Below are 21,220 nucleotides of genomic sequence, written 5' to 3'. Positions count from 1 at the left end.
TTCCTGGAAAACATTCTACCACAACCTGGTTAGCTGTACTTTGCATCACCATCAATGGGAGTTCAATGATAGAGATGCTGAATGCTTCCTCCACAGTGTTTTCTGGCCCATTCAGTCAGTGCCCAGCGTGCTACCCACATGAACACAAAGGAATCCCTGGCTAGCGCTGTTGGCCGTTAGTGTATGAGGCTCTGTGTGAGCTTTGCTCTGTAGTCTCTGAAGGCGTTTTGTGTCTGTCTGCTCTGCTGACGGGCTGGAGTTGTTGGCACTGCTTCTCCTTCGTGGCATGGCTTGCTTAGATTCTCTCTCTCTATTTCTCCCTCTTTCTTTCCTCTCTCTCGTTCTACCTTTCTCCCTTTTTCTTCTTAGCCCCGTCTCACCTCCGTAGCGCCTCTCTCTCTGTCTCTCTCTCTGTCTCTCTCTGTCTCTCTCTCTCTCTCTCTCTCTGTCTCTCTCTCTGTCTCTCTCTCTCTGTCTCTCTCTCTGTCTCTCTCTCTCTGTCTGTCTCGCTCTCACCTCCGTAGCTCTACTCTCTCCTCTCGCTCTCTGTCTCTCTCTCTCTTCCTCCCTCTCTCTCTCTCTCTCTCTCTCTCTCTCTGTGTCTCTCTGTCTCACCTCAAGTAGCACTCTCTGTCTGTCTGTCTGTCTCTCTCTCTGTCTCTCTCTCTCACCTCCGTAGCACTCTCTGTCTGTCTGTCTGTCTCTCTCTCTGTCTCTCTCTCTCACCTCCAAAGCTCTCTCAAGCTCTCGCTCTCTGTCTCTGTCTGTCTCTCTCTCTCTCTTCCTCCCTCTCTCTCTCTCTGTCTCTCCTCTCTCTTCCTCTCTCTCTCTCTCTCTCTGTGTCTCTCTGTCTCACCTCCGTAGCGCTCTCTGTCTGTCTCTCTCTCTCACCTCCGTAGCTCTTTTCTCTCTTTCTTTCTCTCGCTCTCTCTCTCTCTCTCTCTCTGTCTCTCCCTCACCTCAGGCAGCTCTCTCTCTCTCTGTTACTCCCTCCTTGATCTCTCCGTCTCTCTGTTCCTCTCTTTTCCTCTCTGTGAATAGCACCTCTCATCAGTCAGTGCCTGGCAACCACTAAGCTCGCATTCATGTGCAAAAGGCCCTGGGCTGACGGCACCACAAGGAGGAGGGAGGAAAAATCAGGAGTGGAGAGAAGAGGGGAGGATGGCCTTATATGCTGTCTGTATAGCAATACTGAGAGGATGCCTTATGTGCTGTCTTATAAAATACTGAGAGGATAGGGCCTTGTATGCTGTTTGTATAGAAATACTGAGAGGATAGCCTTTAATATGCTGTCTGTATAGAAATACTGAGAGGATAGGGCCTTTGTATGCTGTCTATATAGAAATACTGAGAGAGGATGGTTTGTATGCTGTCTGTATAGAAATACTGAGAGGATGATGGGCCTTGTATGCTGTCTGTATAGAAATAAGAGGATAGGGCCTTGTATGCTGTCTGTATAGAGAAATACTGAGAGGATAGGGCCTTTTTATGCTGTCTGTATAGAAAAACTGAGAGGATAGGGCCTTGTATGCTGTTTGTATAGAAATACTGAGAGGATAGGGCCTTAATATCTGTCTGTATAGAAATACTGAGAGGATAGGGCCTTGTATGCTGTCTATATAGAAATACTGAGAGGATATGGGCTGTATGCTGTCTGTATAGAAATGCTGAGAGGATAGGGCCTTGTATGCTGTCTGTATAGAAATACTGAGAGGAAAAACGTCCTCCCCAGATGCTCATAAACTATGACACGATTCATTCATTCATTCCCTTCCAAATCATGTCACATGAATCTGTTCAGCTTATCCAGTCAGTGACTGCAGGTAGAACCATGCTGTCACCAGGACACCCAGTGATCCGGTTATTAATCCCCTTAATGATCCATGTGTCATTCCCATTCATTCCCAGGTCTGTGCGGTCTTCCCAAAGGAACGGAAAGCTGAAGGATATCAGCCGGTTCGATGCTGCGTTTCTTTCGGGAGTCCATCCCAAACAGGCCCACACCATGGACCCTCAGCTCCGACTCATGCTGGAGAGTAGCCTACGAAGCCATTGTAGACGGAGGTGAGGAGAGGAAGAGGGGATGGATGGATGGATGGATGATGTTAGAGATACGTTTTATTTGAAACTGTGTAAAGAACACAGTAAAATTGTATATTTGTTTATTTGGATCCCTGTTAGCTGTTACTATAACAGCTGCTGTTTTGTCGTCCATGAATTACATTATCCACATATCAAACAGTTAATGTTTAAATGATTCATAACCTTGTGTGTGAGATTAGTTTTTTTGTAATGTGTGTTTTACAGGTCTGAACACCTGCGGGGCAGCAGGACAGGTGTTTGATTTAGGGTGAGCGCCCGGAGAGAGCGGGGCGGGCCTTCAGCAGAGACCCTGAGGGGGTTGCTAGGATACAGCATGACGGGCTGCCAGCGTGCCATGTTCGCCAGCCGACTGTCCTACTTCTTCGACTTCAACGGTATGACCTCATCTAGCACGGCAGTGGCTTCTCTTAAGCAGTTTTGTCGCATTATACGTATCAGCTGTCTTCACAAAAAAATGATCTATCCTTAACTCAACGTTCTCCAGTTTCTGATCTCTCTCTCCTCCTCTCTCCATCTCTCGCTCTCTCCCTCCTCTCTCTCTCTCTCCATCTCTAGCTCTCTCCCTCCCTCTCTCTCTCTCCATCTCTCGCTCTCTCCCTCCACTCTCTCTCTCTCTCCTCATCTCTCTCTCTCTCTCCCTCCTCTCCATCTCTCTCTTCCCATCTCTCTCTCTCCCCCATCTCTCTCCCTCCTCTCATCTCTCTCTCCCCCATCTCTCTCCCCTCCTCTCCATCTCTCTCTCCCCATCTCTCTCCTCCTCAGGCCCCAGCACAGCCATCGACACGGCCTGCTCCCCCTATTCTTGGCTTTGAAACCCTTCAACCCATTACCCATGACAATGTGACTCTGCCCTGGTGGAAGCGGGGTCAACCTGCTGCTCAAGCCAAACACCTCGGTGCAGTTCATGAAGCTGGGCATGCTCAGTCCCGACGGAACCTGCAAGTCCTTTACTCCTCGTACAGAGGGTGAGAACCTGGGTTCAATGTTCCAGAATGGCGCAATGCTACAGCAGTAAATGTTAAATAAAATGCTTCTCATGCCAGACACACACCCACACATCACAACAGCACTATTTCCTGCTCCGGCCCTGAAAGCACACTAACATTACTTCTGATCGCTCCTCTGTGTTCCCCCAGGAATACTTGTTGATGTGTCCAGCGTGTCCATGGCTAAGAGGGTGTACGCCACGGTACTCAACGCTGGTAACAACACTGAGCGGATGCAAGGAGCAGGGTGAGACTACACCCCCATTATAGCAACCTAGATACTTGCCCGGCGCCATTATCCTCAAGGCACTGAGGTAGACCTTAAAAACCCAGCATGGTTTCCCAGTCTTATATACCCTCCAGCACCTCTCTTAAACTTCTCCCGAATCTAAAAGGATTTTATGATTGTAAGCAACGTTGTTATATTTCTGCCTAACTCTGGTAGTTACTATAGTTCCACAAAAATATTCACACCAATGTGTCTCTTACGTTATGTGCCCTGTACTGTAAATGCCCAACCCAGTAACCCAGTATAAACATTATTTTCATGAAAACACAATTCCCTTAGTGGCCTCTGTTGCATTTCCCATAATCCCTTTGGTCTATTGTCCAATAGGTTGTGAGGCCTCACTGACCCACCCACTGTTTTCCTGACTCCCCAGTGTAGCTCTGCTGTTATCTGTGGTGTAATCTAGATAATACCCAGGCAGTTCCACTCCACTCTTATACAGACGATTATGTGGGGAGTTAATAATTCCTTCATTCCTCACCCTTCTCACTTATTTCTAGCCCTGTTGGACACATTCTCTGGAACACACAGCTTCTGGATCCCACAGTGGCTGGTCAGCATTTTTAGAGATGTTCATTACCACACTTCCACCTCCCTCTGCTCCTGTAGTCTGTCAGACTGGTGATCCAGTCACAACATACTGGCCTGCCGTGTTCAGAAAGGCCAGGCAGAAACCCTGGGCTAATGTCCCCATAAAGTGACACAGCACTTAGCCGCTCCGGGGTGATGTTTCCCACAGATACAGATCTAGTATCAGCATCCCCTTCCTCAAGCCTTTACCATTAGTGAGGAAAATGCCAAACTGAGCCAGATCAGCATCCAGGGGCAACCTTATCCACCGCTCTTAGTCCATTCATTGTACATGCTAATATGGGTGACATCTGTTATACAACAATTACATAAAGGTTCTCTGAATGGCTACAAAACTATAAATTAATTGATTGTCGTGTTTGTCCAAGGTGTGGCGTTCCCTTCAGGTGAGATGCACCTGAGTGCGTTCTCTCTCTACCAGGGTCCACATCACGCCTGACCTGAATTCCATCGAGGCCCACCGGCACCGGACCAAAGTAACACACAACACTTGATTCATTTTGTTACCACACCCAATAATGGCATTTTTCCAGAATGTTCTGTGACAGAGTTCTTCACTTCCTCTCCCTGATACATCGGTTCCCTCGATATCTGGTTCCCCTGGTGACCTCAGTCCTTTCTCCTTCCAGGTCGGCGACCCACAGGAAGTGAATGCATTTCAGTGTGTTCTGTCAATCAAAAGCGTACCCACTGCTCATTGGGTCCACCAAGTCCAACATGGCCACCCAAGCCTGCCTCTGGCCTGGCTGCCCTGGCCAAAGGTGAAACTGGTCTGGGCTAACCTCTAAACACTGTTGTTGTGTTCGCAAAATCACAATATGTGCAGGCTTTTTTGGCCAAGCCCAGCACTAACCTTGCCTCTCTCCCTCTCTTTCTCCCTCCGGTCGTGTTGTCTCTGGAGTGTGTGGCTCCCAACATCCACTACAACATCCCCCAACACCTACATCCCTGCCCATAGTGATGCCCCTCCCGCGTCGTCACAGCCCATACCAGTCCGTGGTGGCATCGTTGGCATCCATCCTTTACTCACGTTCATGTATCCTCCCCCCCTTGTTTTACTCCATCCAAAAAACGTCCAGCGCCCCCAAGACCCCCTCTGAGTCCTCCCCAGTACCCAGGCTCCTCCAGGCCCTGCGGGGCGCGCTGAGAGGAGGCTGTCTCTGCCCTCCTCAGCAGGGAAGGAACACTCGGGCGACAACAATTTCCTGTGTCTGCTTCCCAGGCAGGGTGTCCGGGGTGCCTCACAGCGGGGATGCCCTACAGGGCCTACGCTCCTGATTGGCTCCAAGGATGATGTCACAGAGGTGCAGAAGACTGAGGCCCGCCCCCGCTGTGGTCCATCTGCTCAGGTAAACGATAGGGATTAGAAGTTGCCTCTAACCACTGCTAAGTCAGATTAGCATTTTTCTTCAATCCCCAGCCTAATGGTTAGGGTTAGTGTTAGGGTTGGGGGCAGGGTAATGTGGTCCTGGATCTGTGGTTATGGGCCATTCTACTCAGTATAAGTTTAAGAGAGTTTGTGTGTGTTGTGTGTGTGTGTGTGTGTGTGTGTGTGTGTGTGTATATCTCAGGTATATGGGCACCCAGTGGGGTGGGATGGCCGCAGTCTGATGCAGCTGCCAGGAGTTCGGGAGTCCATCTTGCGTTCACAAAGCATGTTGAAGGTCACGGGATGTGTGTGTCCAGTCTGCTCATGAGCCATACACCTTCGAGGACACCTCCCTGTACCTCGCTGCCATACGTAAGTGGAGCAGACATCTTAGTAAGGGCAGATCACCATTTTTACAGAGGGAGGGACACCATTTTAACTAAGCTTAGAAATGGCACTAAACCAAAGGCAATAGACTGTATTGCCCTCCAGAAACTTCACACAATGTCTCTACATATCAAGGCTGCTTTAAAGTCAACTTCCCTGTCTGTCCCCCTCTCAGATCGCCCAATTGACCTGCTCCAGAAGCTGGGTCTGCAGCCGGGCGGCATTGTGGGCCACAGTGTTGGAGGCTGGCCATGTGCTATGCAGGCGGATCCCTCATCACAGTGAGGCTATCCTGCTATGAGAGGTCCTTCACCAGGCTCAACCTCGGTGCATCGGCTGCAGTCGTAAGGACCAGAGTGAAGGTATGTGCGTGCGAGAGATACTGTGTGGGTGTTTTGAGATTGAGTTGGGTCTCTCTCTTTTCTCTCTCTCTCTCTCTCAGGGCTGACCTGGGAGGTGTAAGGCACAATGTCCTCAGGGTGTGGTTCCAGCCTGTCACACTATAAATTCATCTCACCTCTCGTAACACATTTTGGTCCAAATCCCTCAATTGTATCTATCATTAGCGTTATACATTATTCAAAATCCTTTCTACTATACACCAATTCTGTTTAACCTACATTTCTCCTGTTAACATCCTGAATTCACTTCTTTTCTGTATGCAGGAGGCGGTGAGTAAGTTTGTGGCAGAGCTGAAGGATGTGTGTTTGCCAGAGGTTCTAGTGCTGGTGTAGCCTTCCATTCTTACTACATGCCTCCATCCTCCCCCCTGCTTCTCTCAAGTAACAGCTGTCAAACACTGAAGTTTTAACCAAGGGTTTTAACTGTCAATTCAGGAGGAGAATTTTAAACTACCTTCTTGAATTGAAATATTCCCATACACTAGAAAATCATTTGCCAATTACTTACTTTTCCTCTCTCTCTCCTCCCCCTTTTGTAGGTGATCAAGGAGCCCTAAAGCAGAGGTCTGCCAAGGTGGATCCTTACATCTATCCCCCAAAGGACTGGGACCCCGCTAGCTCTGTACTCCTCAGCAGAGTACCATTGTAATACCTGGTCAGTCCTGTCCTCTTCCAAGAGGGCCTGAGCCTCGTGCCTGATAATCGCTGTGGTGGTGGAATCCTCTGCTACAGGTTATATACACAGAATATAAAACCCGGGGAGGGCTCCACTCATTCACTCCTACTGCTGCAGGTTAGTATACACAGAATATAGAAACCCGGGGGGGGCTCCACTCATTCACTACTGCTGCGGGTTATATCACAGAATATAAAACACACGGAGGAGGGCTCCACTCATTCACTACTGCTGCAGGTTATATACACAGAATATAAACACCAGGAGGGGAGGGCTCCACTCATTCACTACTGCTGCAGGTTAGTATACACAGAATATAAACACACAGGGGGGGGGCTCCACTCATTCACTACTGCTGTGACACAAACCCTGTCTCACTACTCTTTCTCCTCTCAAACACCCCCTCTGTTGTGTTCATTAGTCTCTGTGTAACTCTCTGTCTCCCCCTGCAGAGGCGATCCCTGAGGCGCGTGGCCTAAAGCCCACATGTTCCATCTTGCCCTTGATGAGAGAGGCCATGCCAACACCTGGAGTTCTTCCTCTCTCACATTGCATGGGTCTCATGCGTCAACCTGTTACCTACACCCGCGCCTCTGATGATGTCATCATTATGCAACTGATGCTGTTCTATTCTCCAAACCTAATTCAGCTTTAAAACACAGCTTTATCTGGTGTTCTTTTAATGAAGACACCAGCTATGTCGCAATACTGCAAGATGGCCTTCTGACCTTGCTTTGACATCAGTTTACTCTTATAAACTCTTATGGCCCCTAGTACAAGCCAAAACATGCAGGTCAAATATTTAGTTTTGAGTCCTAGAAAAGCTATACTTGGGTCAGATGTCTCAATACCAAGCTTCTCTCCTTTGTGTCCAGGATCAACGTGGACAGTAAGCAGCTGTACCCGCCTGTGGAGTACCCGGTGCCCGTGGGCACCCCTCTGATCTCCCCCCTGGTGCAGTGGAACCACGCCCAGACCTGGGACGTACCCAAGGCTGAGGACTTCCCTGCTGGTTCTGGAGGATCCACCTCAGCTACCATCTATAACATTGGTGAGAGACATACATACACCAATACAGAATACACACACACAAATCACACACACAGACACACAAACCACATACAAACCACATACACACACTATCAGACAATAACATAGTTGATCTCCTCTCCCCCTAGACATGAACCCAGAGTCTCCGGACTACTATATGATTGGCCACTGCATTGATGGGCGTGTCTTGTACCCGGCCACGGGTTACCTGGTGCTGGCCTGGAGGACCCTGATTAGGAGCCTGGGAGTTGTCATGACCCCCCTCCTTCTCACCATCCTCAGGGCCACCATCTTACCCAAGATGGTGAGAGGGGACTGGGGGAATTTGATCATGGTTGTCTGTTTGATTCTAATCTTTGCTGTGGTTCATTGCTACCTTCAATGTTTCTCTCTCTCTCTCTCTCTCTCTCTCTCTCTCTCTCTCTCTCTCTCTCTCTCTCTCTCTCTCTCTCTCCTCTCTCTCTCTCTCTCTCTCTCTCTCTCTCTCTCTCTCTCTCTCTCTCTCTCTCTCTCTCTCTCTCTCTCTCTCTTTTTCTTTCTTTCTAACAACAACAAACAACAACAACAACAACAACAACACACCACAACCACAACAACAACAACACACGCACCCCCCCCAACGCAACGCCAACAGCAGCAACGGCACACGGCAGCGGCAGCAGCAGCAGCGCGACAGCAGCAACGACAGCAACAGCAACAGCAGCAGCAGCGGCAGCAGCAACAGCAACAGCAACGGCAACAGCAGCAACGGCAACGGCAGCGGCAACGGCAACAGCAACAGCACACAACGGCAACGGCAACGGCAACAACAGCAACAACAGCAACAGCACGGCAACAGCAGCAACAGCAACACAACAACAGCAGCAGCGAGCAACAGCAACAGCAACAGCAGCAACAGCAACAGCAACAGCAACCGCAACAGCAACAGCAACAACAACAGCACGCAACACAACAGCAGCAACAGCAACAGCAACCGCAGCAACAGCAACACAACACACACGCAACGGCAACAGCGGCGACAGCAACAGCAACAGCAACAGCAACGCAGCGGCACGGCAACAGCAACAGCAACAGCAACAGCAACAGCGCACAACCAGCAGCAGCAACACACAGCAACGGCAACAGCAACAGCGGCAACGGCAGCCAACCGGCGACAGCAACGGCAACAACAGCAACAACAGCAACAGCAACCAACAACAGCACAACCCAACGGCAACAGCAACAGCACGACCAGCAACAGAACAGCAACACACAACCAACAGCAACAACACAACACAGCAACAAAACAACGCACCAGCAACAGCGGCAACAGCACCGGCGGCAACGGCAACAGCAACAACAAGCAGCGGCAACGGCAACACACCGGCAACAGCAGCACAACAGCAACAGCAGCAACAAACAGCAACAGCAGCAACAGCAACAGCAACAGCAACAACAACAACAGCAACACACACAACAACACACACCCCTCTTTCTTTCTTTCTTTCTTTCTTTCTTTCTTTCTTTCTTTCAGGTTCAGTCCAGTTGGAGGTGCGTCTCATGCCCGCCACCAGTCGGTTTGAGGTCTCTGAGAACGGCAACCTGGCTGTCAGTGGTACGTATACTCTACTCTCCTATAAGCATCCAAGGTAAATGTTTGATACGTAAATCAGGATGGTTTCTACATGCTCTGTTACATAATAATAACTAGTGTATAGACTCATTCAATCTGTTACATAATAATAACTAGTGTATAGACTCATTCAATCTGTTACATAATAATAACTAGTGTATAGACTCATTCAATCTGTTACATAATAATAACTAGTGTATAGACTCATTCAATCTGTTACATAATAATAACTAGTGTATAGACTCATTCAATCTGTTACATAATAATAACTAGTGTATAGACTCATTGAATCTGTTACATAATAATACACACTATGAACTCTACATACACACCTTCTCCTTGGTCCTCCACAGTCTCTCACCTATCCCATGCTCTTCTCTGTCTGTGCAGGCAAGGTGAGCATTCTGGAGGACTCTGCTCTGGACTCATTTCGCTCTCAGATCGGTAAGCCTGTCACTGGGGACGACGGTGACCCTAAACTGCGCCTGACGGCCCATGACATCTACAAGGAGCTCCGTCTCCGTGGTTACGACTACGGCAAGACCTTCCAGGGCATCCTGGAGTCCAACAATGCAGGTGTGTGTCTGTCAGAGAAAAAGTTTAGGCTTTGTGAAGGCCTACTTACTACTTGGTGGCTACTAAGATGGTTAGTTTGTTGTAGTAAGTACTATAAGTTGTTTTTCTCAGTCATTGGTTGATTCCCTCTGACTCTGCTCTATCCCTGTCTCTGATTGGCTGTAGGTGACAGTGGGAAGCTGCAGTGGACCGATAACTGGGTGACCTTCCTGGACACCATGCTGCAGATGATCGTGGTTGGCCTATCAGGACGCAGCCTTCGCCTGCCCACGCGGATCCGCTCTGTGTGTGTGGACCCCACCATCCACCAGGAGATGGTCTCTGACTACGCAGAGGGGAAGAAAGGTGTGGAAAAACACACACACACTCGACTCAATATGAAGTATGTTTATTTTTTTCTGACTGTCCCCCCCCTCTCTCTCCATCATCCAGCTGTGGATGTCCACGTCAGCCGTTGCCTTGACAACATTGTGGCGGGCGGAGTACAGATCTGCGGCCTCCACGCCACTGTGGCGCCGCGTCGTCAGCAGCAACAGAGCCCGCCCACCCTGGAGGAGTTTGTGTTCGTTCCCTACCTGGAGACAGAATGCTTGTCAGCCAATGACAAGCTGGGAGACCAACTTAAGAACTGCAAAGGTTAGATGTCTACTTCCTGTTGACTTTATCATCCCAACAGTGAGAAAATCGTTAGGCTTTCAGCTTCAAATCAAATCAAATTTTATTTGCCACATGCGCTGAATACAACAGGTGTAGACATTACAGTGAAATGCTTACTTACAAGCCCTTAACCAACAATGCATTTTTTAAGTAAAAAAAATAAAAGCAAATAACTAAAAAGCAGCAGTAAAATAAAATAACAGTAGGGAGGCTATATACAGGGGAGTACCGGTGCAGAGTCAATGTGCGGGGGCACCGGCTAGTCGAGGTAATTGAGGTAATATGTACATGTGGGTAGAGTTAAAGTGACTATGCATAAATAATAAACAGAGTAGCAGCAGCGTAAAAGAGGGGGGTGGGGGGGCAGTGCAAATAGTCTGGGTAGCAATGATTAGCTGTTCGGGAGTCTTATGGCTTGAGGGTAGAAGCTGTTAAGAAGCCTTTTGGACCTAGACCGGTACCGCTTGCCGTGCGGTAGCAGAGAGAACAGTCTATGACTAGGGTGGCTGGAGTCTTTGAATTTTCAGGGCCTTCCTATACCTGACACCGCCTGGTATAGAGGTCCTGGATGGCAGGAAGCTTGGCCCCAGTGATGTACTGGGCCGTACGCACTACCCTCTGTAGTGCCTTGCGGTCGGAGGCCGAGCAGTTGCCATACCAGGCGGTGATGCAACCAGTCAGGATGCTCTCGATGGTGCAGCTGTAGACCTTTTTGAGGATCTGAGGACCCATGCCAAATCTTTTCAGTCTCCTGAGGGGGAATAGGCTTTGTTGTGCCCTCTTCACGACTGTCTTGGTGTGTTTGGACCATGATAGTTCGTTGGTGATGTGCACACCAAGGAACTTGAAGCTCTCAACCTGTTCCACTACAGCCCCGTCGATGAGAATGGGGGCGTGCTCAGTCCTCTTTTTTTTCCTGTAGTCCACAATCATCTCCTTTGTCTTGATCATGTTGAGGGAGAGGTTGTTATCCTGGCACCACACGGCCAGGTCTCGGACCTCCTCCCTATAGGCTGTCTCATCGTTGTCGGTGATCAGGCCTACCACTGTTGTGTCGTCAGCAAACTTAATGATGGTGTTGGTGTCGTGCCTGGCCATGCAGTCATGGGTGAACAGGGAGTACAGGAGGGGACTGAGCACGCACCCCTTAGGGGGCCCCCGTGTTGAGGATCAGCGTGGCAGATGTGTTGTTACCTATACTTACCACCTGGGGGCGGCCCGTCAGGAAGTCTAGGATCCAGTTGCAGGAGGTGTTTAGTCACAGGATCCTTAGCTTAGTGATGCGCTTTGAGGGCACTATGGTGTTGAACGCTGAGCTGTAGTCAATGAACAGCATTCTCACGTAGGTGTTCCTCTTGTCCAGGTGGGAAAGGGCAGTGTGGAGTGCAATAGAGATTGCATCATATGTGGATCTGTTGGGGCGGTATGCAAATTGGAGTGGGTTTAGGGTTTCTGGGATAATGGTGTTGATTTGAGCCATGACCAGCCTTTCAAAGCACTTTATGGCTACAGACGTGAGTGCTACGGGTCGGTAGTCATTTAGGCAGGTTATCTTAGTGTCCTTGGGCACAGGGACTATGGTGGTCTGCTTGAAACATGTTGGTATTACAGACTCAGTCAGGGACATGTGGAAAATGTCAGTGAAGACACTTGCCAGTTGGTCAGCACATGCTCGGAGTACACGTCCTGGTAATCCGTCTGGCCCTGCGGCCTTGTGAATGTTGACCTGCTTAAAAGTCTTACTCACATCGGCTACGGAGAGCGTAATCACATAGTCATCCGGAACAGCTGGTGCTCTCATGCATGCTTCAGTGTTGCTTGCCTCGAAGCGAGCATAGAAGTGATTTAGCTCGTCTGGTAGGCTTGTGTCACTGGGCAACTCGCGGCTGTGCTTCCTTTTGTAATCTGTAATCGTTTTCAAGCCCTGCCACATCCGTCGAGTGTCAGAGCCGGTGTAGTACGATTCAATCTTAGTCCGGTATTGACTCTTTGCCTGTTTGATGGTTCATCAGAGGGCATAGCGGGATTTCTTTATAAGCGTCCGGGTTAGAGTCCCACTCCTTGAAAGCGGCAGCTCTACCCTTTAGCTCAGTGTGGCTGTTGCCTGTAATCCATGGCTTCTGGTTGGATTCCTCAATGCTATCTGAAGAATCCCGGAACATATTCCAGTCTGTACTAGCAAAACAGTCCTGTAGCTTAGCATCTGCATCATCTGACCACTTTTTTATTAACTGAGTCACTGGTGCTTCCTGCTTTAGTTTTTGCTTATAAGCAGGAATCTGGAGGATAGAGTTATGGTCAGATTTGCCAAATGGAGGGCGAGGGAGAGCTTTGTATGCGTCTCTGTGTGTGGAGTAAAGGTGGTCTAGAGTTTTTTTTCCTGTGGTTGCACATTTAACATGCTGGTAGAAATGAGGTAGAACGGATTTAAAATCACAGTTAACATTTAAAAAAAGGTATGGCCACCCCTACCTGTATAACCCCTACCTGTACAACCCCTACCTGTACAGCATGCATATAATACTAAAAATAATCACAAAGGGTTAAAGAAGTCTAAATTGATTCCTTTTTAAATAAATGTTCTGCCCATGCATCTCTCCAGGTCTGATCCACAAGCTGCAGAAGAAGCTGGCTCCTCAGGGCGTCAAGCTCTCCATCCCTGGTCTAGATGGGGTGTCTGACCCTACTGTACCCAGCCCAGAGCCCTCTGAGCCTGGCTTGCTGCGGCTGCTGTCCCTGCTGTGTGGTCTGGAGCTGAACGGTAACCTGCGGTCAGAGCTGGAGAAGACTGTTGAGAAGGAGAGAAGTTGTCTCCTCCAGGACCCCCTGATACATGGCTTACTGGACGGCCCAGCCCTCAGACACTGTCTGGACACAGCCCTGGAGAACACTACCCCTGGGAAGATCAAAGTCCTGGAGGTGAGCTGGACTCGTGCTTCCAAAGCATTGGTCTGGGGACATGATAAAGACATTTAACTAGAAGAAAGTGACAAACCAAACGTATTTGAATGATTCTGAACACACGCTAGCTCTTTAGGACGTCACTGACACAGGGCTAACTCCTAGACCAACAGACACTCCTCTCTAACCCGGCTCTGTCTCTTCCCCCTCAGGCTCTCTCCAGCGACGGTCGTCTCTTCTCCCGCGCCGTGCCCCTCCTCAACATCCAGCCCATGCTCCGCCTCGACTACGTTGCCACGGCAACGACCCTCGACCTCCTGACCCCCCACCAGACCACCCTGGATGCCCTGGGGGTCACCGCGGCGCAGTGGGACCCCCACCAGGGCCCCGTGCCCGGGGGAGCAGTCGGAGGGGCTGATCTGGTGGTGTGTAACCACGCCTGGGGGCCCCTGGGGGCCGGGGCAGAGGTGGTGGTGGGGAACCTGGCCTCGGGGGCCAAGGAGGGGGGCTTTGTGATGCTCCACACCCTACTGAAGGGAGAGACGCTAGCAGAGACGGTGGCCTTCCTCACCTCCAAGGACAGCCAGGCCAACCATCAGAGACTGTTCTCACAGGTCAGTCACACTGCAGTGGAAAACAGAAGCCAAGACCTATTCTTAGCCCTTAGATACCCTTCAAGTATTATAGCGGGGCTCTATCAGCTTCAGACAGTCTTTAGTGAGGATCCATAAATCTGTGACCGTTCTCTCAGTGATTACCTGTTATGATATCTAATGCTGCTGTTATTGTCCTCCTCTTCTCTAGGCTGAGTGGGAGACGGCGTTCTCTGATACGTCTCTCAACTTGGTGGCTGTCAGGAAGTCCTTCTATGGCTCCGCCCTATTCCTGTGTCGCCGTCGGTTACCCAGCAAACAGCCCATCTTCCTACCTGTGGACAGCATGGACTACCAGTGGGTGGACACACTCAAGGTGAGGAAAACGTGTGACTCTGTGTTAACTGCTTATTAAGTGCTTATAAGCCTTTATAACTGTGTCTCTCCCCCGTCAGGCGACGCTGGCTGAGCCCTCAGACTCTCCGGTCTGGCTGACTGCTACCCAGACCCACTCTGGGGTGGTGGGCATGGTCAACTGTCTACGCCAGGAGCCTGGTGGCAACCGCGTACGGTGAGACTAAAGCCTGGTCTGAAACAACCCCTCACCTCTTTCCCTAGACACTTGGATTGGTATTAGAAGCACAGTTGTGTATGTCTTAAAAGATGTGTATATATTAGAAAGGTAATAGCTTGGCTGTGAATCATACAGTACAATGAATGAAAGACTAAAGCTGTACCTCTGTCCTCATCTCTACTCTCTCTCTCTCTCTCTCTCCAGGTGTGCGTTTGTGTCCAACCTGTGTGAGTCCTCTGCGGTGCCCACCCTGCAGCCTACCCATAGTTCCATGAGGTCTGTGCTGGAGGGAGACCTGTGTATGAACGTGTTCAGGGATGGACAGTGGGGAGTCTTCAGACACCAGCTCATCTCTCAGGGTACGACAACCACACCACCATCTCCCCTCTCTCTCTTGTTCTTGCTCTAGCAAGATCTGAAAAGTTGCACCCAATGAGATATCTTGAGACAAAATTCTCACATTCCATCATTGCATAGGAGCTTGATGATATAATTGCAAGAAAGTGCTTCCCTAATGATAAACACTAGAACAGCTGATGTCAGACTAGCCCTAGGCTCAAGAATATGCTGATAAAACGTTCATCTTGGACAATGAGTTCCAAATCCTCTGTTCATCATGCTACAAAGCTTAACATCTCTCCTCTCCCCTCAGATCTGAGTGAGGAGTTGACAGAGCAGGCGTACGTTAACGTGTTGACCCGCGGTGACCTCTCCTCCCTGCGTTGGATCGCCTCGCCCCTCCGTCATTTTGTGGCGAGCAGCCCCAACGTGCAGCTGTGTCGCGTCTACTACAGCTCCCTGAACTTCAGAGACATCATGCTGGCCACCGGGAAACTCCCACCGGACGCCATCCCAGGTACACACATCATTTTGGAGACAAATGCACAGGGAAACTCGCCCACACAGCCAGGTTTACACACACACACCCACAACAACCTCACCACCCTCCCCTCCTCTCCCTCTGTAGGTGACCTGGCCCTGCAGCAGTGCATGTTGGGTATGGAGTTCTCAGGTCGAGACCCCAGCGGTAGGCGTGTGATGGGGCTGCTGCCTGCTAAAGGCCTGGCCACCTGCGTCGACGCTGACACACGCTTCCTCTGGGACGTCCCAGACAGCTGGTGAGGCACTACGGACGATCCCAAATGGCACCCTATTCCCTATGCACTTGAGTAGGAGTGCTGATCTTGGATCAGTAGGAGCATTTTAAATCATAATAAATAAGAGGGGGGGGAACCCTGATCCTAGATCAGCACTCCTATAATTTGTGAATACAGAGCCACATAGGACTTCGTACCTTCAGGCTCTGATCAGTCCCTACACCCAAACGAGGGCATTGCGTTCATCCACCTCTGGCCTGCTGGCTCCCCTTCCTCTGCGGAAGCACAGCTCCCACTCAGCCCAGTCAAAACTGTTCGCTGCTCTGGCACCCCAATGGTGGAACAAGCTCCCTCACGACGCCAGGACAGCGGAGTCACTCACCACCTAACAGGAGACACTTGAAACCCCACCTCTTTAAGGAATACCTGGGATAGGATAAAGTAATCCTTCTACCCCCCCTTACCCCACCCCAAAGAAAAAATAAATAAAAATAAGAAATATTGTAAAGTGGTTGTCCCACTGGCTATCATAAGGTGAATTACACCAATTTGTAAGTCGCTCTGGATAAGAGCGTCTGCTAAATGACGAAAATGTAAATGTAAAATGTAAATGGATAGAAAAATATCAGTGATGTTCTGGGAACGGACGACCTATTTACTGGTGACGTCTAGCCTTCTGACTAAGTTATGGTTAGTAACTTAAGTGTTCCCTCTCTCTCTAGGACCCTGGAGCAGGCGGCGTCGGTGCCGGTGGTCTACGCTACAGCCTACTATTCGCTGGTGGTGCGAGGCAGGCTCCGCCCAGGCGAGAGTGTTCTCATCCACTCAGGGTCAGGGGGCGTCGGCCAGGCTGCCATCGCCATCGCACTCAGTCAGCGCTGTACGGTTTTCACTACTGTTGGTGAGTACCAGAGACCTCACATACTCAGCCTGTTAATGTCAGGATTGTCAGTGCATTTATCTATAGCTGTCTCTCTGTAACCTGTGTTTGTGTTCTGTCTCAGGATCAGCAGAGAAGCGTGCCTACCTACAGGAGCGTTTCCCCCAGCTCACCGCTGAGTCCTTCGGCAACTCTAGAGACGCCACCTTCGAACAGCACGTCCTGCTACACACACAGGGAAAAGGTTAGACACACACTTTAAATATCCAAACTTGGCTCACACAAAACACTTCAACTATACACACCCAACATGTCACTGAACTATCAAAATATGCAGTTGTACCTTGCACACATGTTCCCTATATTAAGCCATCAAATCCAGCCTCCCTCACACTCATATGCCATTTAGCAGATGCTTTTATCCAAAGTGACTTACAGTCGTGCGTGCACACATTTTACGTATTGGTGGCCCCAGCGGGAATTGAACCCACAACCCTTGGCGTTGCACGCACCATGCTCTACTGACAGAACCAAAAAAGGACCACTTAAATGGTGTTGCGTATCCTGGATGTCTCTGTGTTTAGGAGTGAACATGGTGTTGTGTATCCTGGATGTCTCTGTGTTTAGGAGTAAACATGGTGTTGTGTATCCTGGATGTCTCTGTGTTTAGGAGTAAACATGGTGTTGAACTCCCTGGCTGAGGAGAAGCTGCAGGCCAGTCTTCGCTGTCTGGCCCGACACGGACGCTTCCTGGAGATCGGCAAATACGACCTGTCCAACAACTCCCCGCTGGGTCAGTACACAGCACTGCAACTGCTCTCTCCATGGCAGCCATTTTGTGCCCGACTCACTGTGCCACTGCAGCTGATCTTTAGCCGTAATGTCTGACATGCGTCCCTGTTTCCCTCAGGAATGGCTCTCTTCCTGAAGAACGTGGCATTCCACGGGATCCTATTGGACGCCCTGTTTGAGGAGGGAAACAGGGAGTGGGAGGAGGTGTCCCAGCTGCTGAAGGAGGGCATTGTGGGAGGTGTAGTCAAGCCCCTGAGGACTACAGTGTTTGAGAGAGACCAGGTGGAGGAGGCCTTCCGATACATGGCCCAGGGAAAACACATCGGCAAAGTCCAGCTGCAGGTCAGTCACTCTACCATTTCTACTCTTTCCTTAGCTTCTTTTTTTTCTCCCTCACAAAAACAAAAGCTTTTTTCATTTCCTCAAACGTTGCTTTTGCTTTACTTGTTCTCTTCACTTTTCACCTTCCTTTTCCTCTCTACACGACTCTACTTATTAAAACATATTACACTTTTATCACATTGTTATAACACAGTTATTGCTACTAATCAGACTTATCACTGTTTTTAATTCTAGTCAGATTTCTGTGTTGTATCTTACGTTGCTCTCTTTCTCTCTAGGTGCGTTCTGAGGAGATGGGTAATGGTACCCAGGCGATGGGCTCACCCCTCTCCCTCCCCGCCATCTGCCGTACCTTCTGCCCCACCTCCCACTCTTACATCATCACTGGGGGACTGGGTGGCTTCGGGCTGGAGCTCGCCCATTGGCTGACGGAGAGAGGCGCCCGCAAACTGGTGCTCACCTCCAGATCGGGCATCCGCAACGGTAAGAGAGAGACAAGAACTCAGAACTTTTACTTGCATGGCTAACTAGGTTAGTACTCTCCCATTTTGACGTGTGCTGGGTTGTAAAGCCATTGTGTTGTTACATTAGCTACACACTGTTGATTTGTTTGTGACAGTCCAGTCACCTTTGTTATTGTCGGTTCATGTTGCTAGGTTACCAGGCGAAGCGCGTGCGTGAGTGGCAGGGGATGGGCGTGCAGGTGCTGGTGTCCACCAGTGATGTCAGCACCCAGGAGGGGGCGGAGCAACTCATCAACGAGGCCTGCAGGCTGGGGCCTGTGGGAGGAGTCTTTCACCTCGCCATGGTAACGCCCCCCTCCTACCTGTACACTGTTCTCACCTGTCTTAACCTGTCTCTCTCACCTGTCCCTGTTTCACCAGTCTTAACCTGTCTCTCTCACCTGTCCCTGTTTCACCAGTCTTAACCTGTCTCTCTCACCTGTCCCTGTTTCACCAGTCTTAACCTGTCTCTCACCTGTCCCTGTTTCACCTGTCTTAACCTATCTCTCTCACCTGTCCCTGTTTCACCAGTCTTAACCTGTCTCTCTCACCTGTCCCTGTTTCACCAGTCTTAACCTGTCTCTCTTTATAACCTGTCTCTCTCTAACCTCTCTCTCTTTCTCTCTAACCGGTTTCTCTCTCTAACCAGTCTCTCTATAACCTGTATCTGTCTAACTTGTCTGTGTGTGTACCAGGTGTTGAAGGATGGGATGCTAGAGAATCTGACTCCTCAGCTGTTCCTGGATGTCAACAAACCCAAATATAACGGCACCCTCCACCTGAACAAGTGAGAGGACATTCTCCAGCCTGATATAGTGCTATCCTCAACCTTGGCTCTGCCTCGCTTCCCTCGGAAGAGAGTCAAATTAGTTTGGTTTGAATTTAAGTTAAAATCCAAGACAATGGTTGAAAAACAAGAATAATATATATTTTAGAGCAACAAATATTTGAGACCCAAAAACCCACATGATCACATTTTGGAGACAAAATGAATGTCTCATTTATGTTTCTTTTTTCTCCTCAGGGTGACCAGAAAGATGTGTCCAGACCTCAGCTACTTCGTAGCCTTCTCCTCTGTGAGCTGCGGCCGTGGCAACGCCGGCCAAAGTAACTATGGTTACGCCAACTCTGCCATGGAGCGCGTGTGTGAGCAGCGGCGCCACGACGGCCTGCCCGGATTGGCTGTCCAGTGGGGCGCCATTGGCGATGTGGGCGTTGTCCTGGAGACCATGGGCGGTAACGACGTGGTGGTGGGTGGGACTCTCCCGCAGCGCATCACTTCCTGTCTGGAGGTGCTGGACCGCTTCCTGTGCGAGCGTCGTCCGGTGATGTCGAGCTTCGTGCTGGCAGAGAGGAGCGTGGTGAAGAGTGAAGGAACAGGACCGAGAGACCTGGTGGAGGCTGTTGCTCATATACTGGGTAAGAGAGTGGTTCCATTCTGGTTTTCTAGAAGTCGTGCTTATTGCCATCTGATTTCGGGAATCTTACAACTGGGATTTCTGGAAAACCTGGGAATTTTGGGAAAGTTACCAGAATTGTGCATCCCTAATTTGGTATGTATTCATCATGTGTGTTTCATGTAACTTCTCACCCTCCCTCTCTCAGGTGTACGTGATGTCAGCAGCCTGAACGCTGACGCCTCATTGGCTGATCTGGGACTAGACTCTCTGATGGGCGTGGAAGTGCGTCAGACACTGGAGCGCGACTACGACATCGTCATGGCGATGAGGGAGATCCGACAACTCACCATCAACAAGCTCCGAGAGCTGTCCAGCCAACCGGCAGGAACAACAGGTGTGTGTTGTGTGTGTGTGTGTGTTTGTATGTGTGTGTGTTTCATGGGCTAATGTCTCCCTCTCTCTCTCTCCAGAGTCCCATCAGTCTCCAGTGAAGAAGGGAGGAGTTCGTTCTCTGTTGGAGTCAGACCTCAGTTTGATGCTGGTCAACCCAGACGGCCCCACGGTCTCGCGTCTCAACGAGGTGCAGAGTGCTGAGCGCCCGCTGTTCCTGGTCCACCCTATAGAGGGCTCCATCGCTGCCTTCCGCACGCTCACCGCCAAGCTCAGTGTTCCCTGCTATGGCCTGGAGTGCACTAAAGGTACACACTAAGAAATACACACACTAAGAAATACACACACTAAGAAATACACATACATACATGCGCGCGCACACACACAAATATACATACACAAACTCCCTCCTCTTTCACACACAGTAATACTGATACAGTCACACTGATACAGTCATACTGACAGTCACACTGATAGTCACACACAGTCTCATTCTAAAGTTGTAAACTTGATGTAAACGACTGAAACCATCCATCTCCCCCCCATCTCTCTAGCTGCTCCTTTGGACAGTATCCAGTCTCTGGCTACATACTATGTGGATTGTATACGTCAGGTACGTAATATACTAACAACAACTTTATTTGTAATGCTACATTTACATACATGATAGATTCATTAGTGATTTATAAATAACTGTCTGTTTGTGTATAGGTGCAATCAGAGGGTCCGTACCGGATCGCGGGATACTCCTTTGGGGCTTGCGTGGCGTTTGAGATGTGTTCTCAGCTGCAGGCCCAGGGTAGAACCGTAGAGTACCTCTTCCTCTTCGACGGATCACACTCCTATGTCGCTGCTTACACGCAGGTGAGCGCTTACACACACACACGGATACAGACACACACACGGATACAGACACACACACGGATACACACACACACACACGGATACAGACACACACACGGATACAGACACACACACGGATACAGACACACACACGGATACAGACACACACACGGATACAGACACACACACGGATACAGACACACACGGA

General features: G+C 49.8%; 1 protein-coding gene across 1 annotated transcript in view; it reads left to right on the top strand.

Moving 5' to 3' along the window:
- Positions 1–21,220, top strand: part of LOC121577692 (fatty acid synthase) — a 138,694-nt gene that overhangs the window by 108,962 nt on the left and 8,512 nt on the right. The window contains 48 exon segments of the mRNA XM_045219645.1: positions 1,909–2,035; positions 2,037–2,064; positions 2,308–2,313; positions 2,316–2,477; positions 2,866–2,960; positions 2,963–3,068; positions 3,240–3,319; positions 3,321–3,336; positions 4,338–4,368; positions 4,370–4,445; positions 4,599–4,627; positions 4,629–4,691; positions 4,693–4,730; positions 5,098–5,318; positions 5,656–5,710; positions 5,901–5,962; positions 6,391–6,424; positions 6,427–6,542; positions 6,666–6,774; positions 6,777–6,836; positions 7,067–7,101; positions 7,257–7,318; positions 7,320–7,359; positions 7,658–7,853; positions 7,981–8,154; positions 9,363–9,446; positions 9,855–10,040; positions 10,206–10,385; positions 10,473–10,676; positions 13,300–13,616; positions 13,811–14,212; positions 14,403–14,567; positions 14,647–14,762; positions 14,970–15,124; positions 15,418–15,621; positions 15,733–15,883; positions 16,585–16,763; positions 16,867–16,986; positions 17,413–17,535; positions 17,653–17,876; positions 18,155–18,359; positions 18,533–18,684; positions 19,075–19,166; positions 19,404–19,798; positions 19,985–20,173; positions 20,250–20,477; positions 20,724–20,782; positions 20,881–21,033. Of these exon segments, the coding sequence (XP_045075580.1) occupies positions 1,909–2,035; positions 2,037–2,064; positions 2,308–2,313; positions 2,316–2,477; positions 2,866–2,960; positions 2,963–3,068; positions 3,240–3,319; positions 3,321–3,336; positions 4,338–4,368; positions 4,370–4,445; positions 4,599–4,627; positions 4,629–4,691; positions 4,693–4,730; positions 5,098–5,318; positions 5,656–5,710; positions 5,901–5,962; positions 6,391–6,424; positions 6,427–6,542; positions 6,666–6,774; positions 6,777–6,836; positions 7,067–7,101; positions 7,257–7,318; positions 7,320–7,359; positions 7,658–7,853; positions 7,981–8,154; positions 9,363–9,446; positions 9,855–10,040; positions 10,206–10,385; positions 10,473–10,676; positions 13,300–13,616; positions 13,811–14,212; positions 14,403–14,567; positions 14,647–14,762; positions 14,970–15,124; positions 15,418–15,621; positions 15,733–15,883; positions 16,585–16,763; positions 16,867–16,986; positions 17,413–17,535; positions 17,653–17,876; positions 18,155–18,359; positions 18,533–18,684; positions 19,075–19,166; positions 19,404–19,798; positions 19,985–20,173; positions 20,250–20,477; positions 20,724–20,782; positions 20,881–21,033 (6,304 nt within the window).

Source organism: Coregonus clupeaformis, chromosome 1 (assembly GCF_020615455.1).
Source record: "Coregonus clupeaformis isolate EN_2021a chromosome 1, ASM2061545v1, whole genome shotgun sequence".
Classification (NCBI taxonomy): Eukaryota; Metazoa; Chordata; class Actinopteri; order Salmoniformes; family Salmonidae; genus Coregonus; species Coregonus clupeaformis.
The sequence above is the reverse complement of the archived record's forward strand: the minus strand, read 5'-3'. Positions and strand labels throughout refer to the sequence as shown.